Genomic DNA, 6,435 nt, shown 5'->3' on the forward strand with positions numbered 1-6,435 from the left:
AGTCTAAAAATCCCAGGGAACCAGAATCCACAACACAAAGGAAGGATTTCAAACGGCAGATGCTGTGAGTTGGTTTTCACTAAAGAGACACGTCCTTTCAGGCACCGTTTACCTGTCACTTGGAACTGCAGTCCATGCGAGACTGTGAGAGGTGCCGGCTGTTATCTGCTGAATCGAGATCCCCTCTAAGCCAAGCACCTTCCTCGGTTTGGTTATTGGTGTAGAGGTGTGGCCTTGCCCACACTGGCCCATTGTGTTGTTACCCCAAGCGTACACTTCGTTCTCTGGTGACAGGAGGACACGTTTCGGACGTCGTTAGGCATTGCGTAGAAATCACTTAGTAAGAAACAGCAAACTGGTGAAGATTTCTCACCGTGAGACAAAGCCAGACAGTGGCTGTCCCCGCAGGAGATGTCTATGATCTTGGTGATGCCCAGGTCTTCTATGAACCTGGGTCTTAATGAGGTTGTTTCAGAGGAGCCACAGCCTAAACACGAGCCACAGCCCCAAGCAAACACCTAAAGGTGCAGCACAGGTTAAAAACAAAAATACATACAAATGATGAAAAAAAAAATAAAAAAATGCTTTTTTTGTTTTCCGATGTGATAAGGTAACTGACTTAACAGTTCCAGACGAATTTCTGGGATTGGTCAGTATGTATTTATTATATTTCACTTTCACATTGGGGTATGCAGATTTCAGATTAACAAACCCCGTCTAAAACTGATCGGGTCAATCGAAAGTCGTCGGTCGAATCTTACTTGTCCTGCAGATGTGAGGGCCAGAGATGACTGGCTGCCTGCACACACTTTCCTGATGATAAATCCATGAAGGGCTTCAATGACCTTGGGGCGATACACACGATTCGTGTCTCCGTGGCCTAGTTTACCTGCAAACATGAGTCATACTTCGCATTTTCACTGCGGCTCAAAATGTTCCCATCATGAAAATTGAGACTGAAACTACGACACAAGTGCTCATGAGTTAATTCCACAAAAATAATCAGCGTTTCTGATGTGAATAAAAATTGTACTTCCAGGTGTTTTCAATCAAAATGCCTATAAAGTGACGACTTGCCATTGTCTCCGCCACCAAAGGACCACACCGTACGTCCATCCTGCGCCACGGCGATGGTGTGGGAACTGCCACATGTCACCTGTCCCACTCCACTGATATCCTTCACCAGTGTGGGCATGTTTCGACTCTGGCTGTCGCTGTGACCTGCACCAGACAAACCAGGTAATCAGAAATGTTTTGAAAACTTCATAATTGTTGAAAGATAGAGTGAATCTGAATGTACCAAGTCTGCCAAAGTCCCCCTCTCCCCATGTGTAGAGTTCTCCATCATTGGTAACGGCGGCACTGTGTCTGTAGCCAGCAGACACGCATACAACAACCTGTAGGGAAAAACAGGACATGTCAAAAAAGTGCTGGAACACGTTAAAATATGAACGCATAAATAAAACCAGACACAAACTAGATGTGTAATTTCAGCTTTTCTGCAGACTCACTTTTCCCGACAGAGGTCCTTGTATGATTTTGGGGTATTTCTGTGTAGTGCTGTTGCCATGACCAAGTTTCCCATATTCACCATCACCCCAGCTGAACACCTAAAATAAATTTTGCGTTTAAAAATTGAATCTAATATTTTTTAAAAATGCACATGAGTCACTAAGTGCAAACATAGGTATAGTAACGTAATGCCAGTTGACAACTTCAAAAACAACAATGCTCATCTTAAATATGCCCACTATTTCATTCAAAGGGCTTTCTACCTCTCCCTCAACAGTGATGGCCAGAGTGTGTCCGTCCGAGCCCTTGGAGGAAGACACTTTCTTCATGTTCCTGTGAGGCTCCAGCACCAGTTTCTTGGGCATGGACTGATTGTTGGAGTCCCCAAGACCCAGGCGGCCGTAGCTGCCTTTTCCACAGGCTTTCACCGAACCATCAGCAGACACGGAGAAGGTGCAGTACTGGCCTGCCTCGATCTGGAAGGGAGCCCAGAGTAGGCATTAGATGATAAAATGTCCACCTTTAAAACTTGGCGTAACGTCTTTTTCTTTTCTTAGGTCACTGGTGCTGCACAAATTAGTGAACTAATGATTGCTTTGGCATTAGAGGTTATGTAATACTAATCGCCGAAATCTAAAATGACATGAAACGACAAAGGGGCAAAAGTAACCAGCACATATTTGAAATAAGATGCATGCCACAATTCAGATAGGAAAAAATAAAATAAAATTGGAAACGGTTAGTGTAAAACATTATGCAAGAAAATGAAGTGAAAAACCCTTATAGACTCATGACATCCTTTTCATAACGGAAAAGAGAAAGTCCAATTATTTGCATTCGTCGCACACGTTTGTTCAAACCCACCATCTGAGCATCACTAAAGCCCTGTGTCACTTTTGGCAGAAGGATTTTCTCCAGCGTCCCCTCCGCCAGCTGATGGCTGCTATTGCTGCCCCAAACGTAAACCATCACCGTGTCGCTCTCTGCGCCGGGAGCAGCCGTGTCTGTGCTGCAGGAGCACAGGCAGTTCGATGCCAGGTTGCATATCTGCGAAAGTGGAACAAGGTACAGTTAAAGTTTAGGTATGTTACACGGAACAACTTTGTCTTATCATTATTATTATTATTGTTGTGTCATATTGTAGGAATCCATGCTGTGTTTCACCTCCTCAAACAAGTAGAGAGCCGCCTGGGAGAGTTGACAAAGTCCATCTGCGTCCTTTGTTAGCACCTGAGTGTTGATGGGATCCCCACGGAAACCCTGTAAAAATTGTTTATTTTCCACATTTCAATACAAGGACGTTTTTGAAAACACTGCACTGTGTGTTCATAAAAACGGAATCCAGATCATTTTTAAATCTCTGTTTGCTTTTCAGCTAAGCTGTTTGATAAATGCAATGGATAAAAATAACAAATTATCAAAAAGATTATTCTGCTGGATACGTCGCCGTATCGCATCACCTGTACACAGTAGTTTAAAGAACCTGCTGGCAACAGCTGTCTCTGGGTATCATTTGTACAAAACTGCTGCAAAGCTGATTAGGATGATTAAATATGAATAACCGTGGGGGACAGGAAGACTGGCTTAGTGTTAATCCTTATTTGCGCACTAATGCATCCATCGAATCTTATTTTATATGGCGGCGTGGAGAAGTGTCAGACCAAAATGATTGGAGCAGAACAACTACTTTTTAAATGCTATTTTGTAAATAAAGTCAATACATTTACATTTTTTTAATTGATTACATCATTAGAAATTGTGGTTTATTGCATTTTAGTATCTGGTAATTAATAATAAAAAAAAAAAATACCTGAAAAATACATTAAAAACAATGGTGAATTCTAAGCGTCTAGCTTATTAAAAGCTATGACACTGGCCCAAGACCGAGGAAGCAGAACATCATAAGAGATGCATAATCAATCGAAACACAATTTTCATCTCATATCCACGTGTGCAATATCTCAATAGCAAAGGACTGCCTGAATGAAACATTTAGACGGATTTATTTTAAATGTCATTCATGCAAATTATACAAGCCAATAATACTTTTGGCCCTTAGTGTGGACTTTCCCTGCCCTAGATGCCCACACTGGATGCATATTCATAGTGGTTGAGATGCTACAGCTCAGCTCGAGAGTGGTGGGAACAAAATGTGATGAAGGGAAACAACACGAGTTCAGAAAATTGCAAGTTATTGATACAGTCATCATAATACTCTTCAAAAGATTCACAATTACATCCATTCTGTTGCCCTTAAATGTAAAGTAACATCTAATTTTCAGGATCATGCTTTTCACACATTCCTAAGTCATTCACTGTAACAAAGATATTAAACTGGCAATAGTATGCATGATAGCATTTCCGTATTGTAGATTTAGAGGTGAAGTAATAAAGCTGCCTTTTGCTGTTATATATTCTTTTTCTTTTTTAATACATTAAATGGCCACTGTCACCACTAATATACTCTAGAAAAAAAAAAACATTTGGTGCAGTATGACATCAAGGTGAAGCTGAAAAGAGGCAAAGTTAGCTTCTAGTATCAGTATCATCTGAGCTGATTTCATGCTCTGGAAATGTTACACTTATATGTGCGATATATTATAGGATGTCAGCACAGACATATCTAAAATTAGTTAAGAGGTTCTCTTATAAATCCCACAGTCTCTAATGTACTGTACATTAAGGAGAGCAAAAGGAAAACAGAAGACTGCCGTAAAATGTATTACTCTATTACTCTGCCGCTGGCAGCTATGATAAAGATGTGTCAGAAGCTTTTTTTTTTAAACAAAAGAAATTAATCTGTGAGCTTTGGTCAAATGAGACTGAATTGTATATTTTTATGTTTTGAGGCACTATTGGTCTTTACAGGAAGAAGGGCAGAGAGAGAAAGGGAAAACATGCAGTAGATGTTTAATGTTGGGAGTCGAACATAAGACAGTTGTGGTGAGGAGAGTTTTACAACAAACACTGTTGGTTTAGATTAAAAAAAACACCAGATGATTATGTGTTCTTATGTCCACTGTTAAATGTGCTAGAGGACCCATAGTGCTATGGGCTTGTGCCCAAACCATGTGTGTCTACATGGCATCATGAGGATTTCAACTAAAAATCTGGTGGCTCTGCCTGGAAACATAATCTGGATAGTCAATGGGTGTGCCAGCAGCATAACGATGCAAAATTAATAGTCAAATACACAGAAACAGTTCACCAGACGCAAAACCAATCTGACTTCATGGCCATCCCCAGCCCAGCCCGTAGACCTAAGTCCTATAGAAACATTTTATGGGGAGCGGAAAAGAAAAATGGATGAAGGAAGAATAAGGACTATTTAGAGAGATTACGCAAATAATAATGATCAAACGTCGCTCTGTCTCTACGTTCCAATCCAGTGAAAAGTTAATGTCATGTTGACAAAAGATGCTGTGGAAGACATCCTGATGCATTAGGTCTGATTTCACATTTTAATTGAAAGGAAAAAGAAAAAAGAAAATGTAACTGGTTAAGAAGAACTGACTTACCGAATATTGCCTCATCTCAAGAAGTGTTTGCTGAATAAGTTCAAAGCCCACGCCAGGTGATTGCTGAAAGCTCAGTGATGAGGAGGAGGAAGACAGGGCCGCACTGGAGGAGGGCATGGAGGCTGCCAAAGCTACTTCCACCCACTCCAGCAGGAATTTCAGGGAACCTCTCTGCATGGCCAGGCCAAGCAGCAGCTCCAGAGCCAGCCTCCGGCCAGTCGGGTCCGCCCCGCTGCTCCCACTGCTCACCGACGTCTTCTTCAGAAAGTCAGCCACCTGTCCAAGGCAGTCCAAGCCCACCATTGGGATCTTACTCTCGTTGGCCAGAGAAAGCGGTGGCAGAGAAGCCAGGACGGAGGACGCGGTGGCGAGCACGTCATTGCAAAGCACAGACTCTGGGTGCACAGAGGCCGCGTACCTCCAGTTCTGCTGCAGCAACGAGAAGAGCAGACTCAGACCCGTCCTTACACCCATTTCTATCAGAACGTCCGTGCCGGACTTGATTTTGGAAACTCCCCCCGGAAGACGAGGCTCTGAGGCCAGCTCGATCGGCCCGCTCTCCGCCCCGCTGTCCGTGGACTGCGAGGGCAGCTGCAGGCGAAACTTGTCGTGATATTTGCTGTGAAGTGCATAGTAGATCCTCTGCAGAACTACCAGTCTTTGGTGGAGGCCCAGGGTGTAGGAGGTTTGCGTCAGCATGCGGTGAGCCAGCCATCGCTGGCTGTGAAGCAGGGACGAGAGGTACTCGTCTTTCTCGGCGGATGTGTTGGATTCGCACTCAAAGTCGGGGAGTCTCGGGCTGGCCAGTTCTTGGACAGGCTGAGCCAGAGTCACCACTTCCTTGTTGTAAAGGAGCTTATTGTAGAGCACGGCCGCCCCGTGCCTCCTGGCCGTCTGCACGCTGTCTTCCGCGGCCCAGGAACTGTTGAAATGCTCCTGCCACTTCAGCAACACATGAGTTTGACAAGGCACCATCTTTGTACATTATCTAAACTGTATTTCACTCCTGAAAAACAGAAGGAGTAGAAGAGTTACAATGGATGCAATTCTGTTTTGACACCTACCATTCCCTTACACCCTCGTCACTTTACAAGCAACATTTCTTACTAATTGGCCTCTTTATTATGTTGTTTTCTCCCAATTAAATTCAGTGCGAAGGTGAAAAGCTTTGTCTTTGGTGCTGGCACCTTTTCACACAGCAGTCTACATCCAGGTTAATGAGACAAGCCCAGTGGGTATCAGTGAAATAGGTCAGCCTCCTCTTAATGAGGAGACTTACAAGGCACAAAGGGAAGTAGAATAGCAAGACTTTCTTTGCCATAAAGTCACTGATAAATTTTTTTTTGTTTGTTTTTGTTGTTCTGAGCACCAAAGTTAATAAATCCAAGCCAGAAGTTTATATATA

At 43.1% G+C, this 6,435-nt stretch overlaps 1 protein-coding gene across 8 annotated transcripts in view; it reads right to left on the minus strand.

Annotated features, from left to right (window-relative positions):
- The window catches only part of LOC103473888 (probable E3 ubiquitin-protein ligase HERC1), a 49,602-nt gene that overhangs the window by 38,481 nt on the left and 4,686 nt on the right, over nt 1-6,435 (minus strand). For all 8 annotated transcript variants that reach the window (XM_017307852.1, XM_017307853.1, XM_017307854.1 and 5 more), the window contains 10 exons: nt 5,031-6,036; nt 2,677-2,772; nt 2,377-2,559; nt 1,776-1,988; nt 1,512-1,610; nt 1,301-1,397; nt 1,078-1,221; nt 762-889; nt 374-518; nt 113-284 (listed from right to left, as the gene is read on the minus strand). In XM_017307852.1, the coding sequence (XP_017163341.1) occupies nt 113-284; nt 374-518; nt 762-889; nt 1,078-1,221; nt 1,301-1,397; nt 1,512-1,610; nt 1,776-1,988; nt 2,377-2,559; nt 2,677-2,772; nt 5,031-6,005 (2,252 nt within the window). In that variant the 5' untranslated portion in view covers nt 6,006-6,036. The remainder of the gene's footprint in view (nt 1-112; nt 285-373; nt 519-761; nt 890-1,077; nt 1,222-1,300; nt 1,398-1,511; nt 1,611-1,775; nt 1,989-2,376; nt 2,560-2,676; nt 2,773-5,030; nt 6,037-6,435) is intronic.

Source organism: Poecilia reticulata, linkage group LG12 (assembly GCF_000633615.1).
Source record: "Poecilia reticulata strain Guanapo linkage group LG12, Guppy_female_1.0+MT, whole genome shotgun sequence".
In the NCBI taxonomy this organism is placed as follows: Eukaryota; Metazoa; Chordata; class Actinopteri; order Cyprinodontiformes; family Poeciliidae; genus Poecilia; species Poecilia reticulata.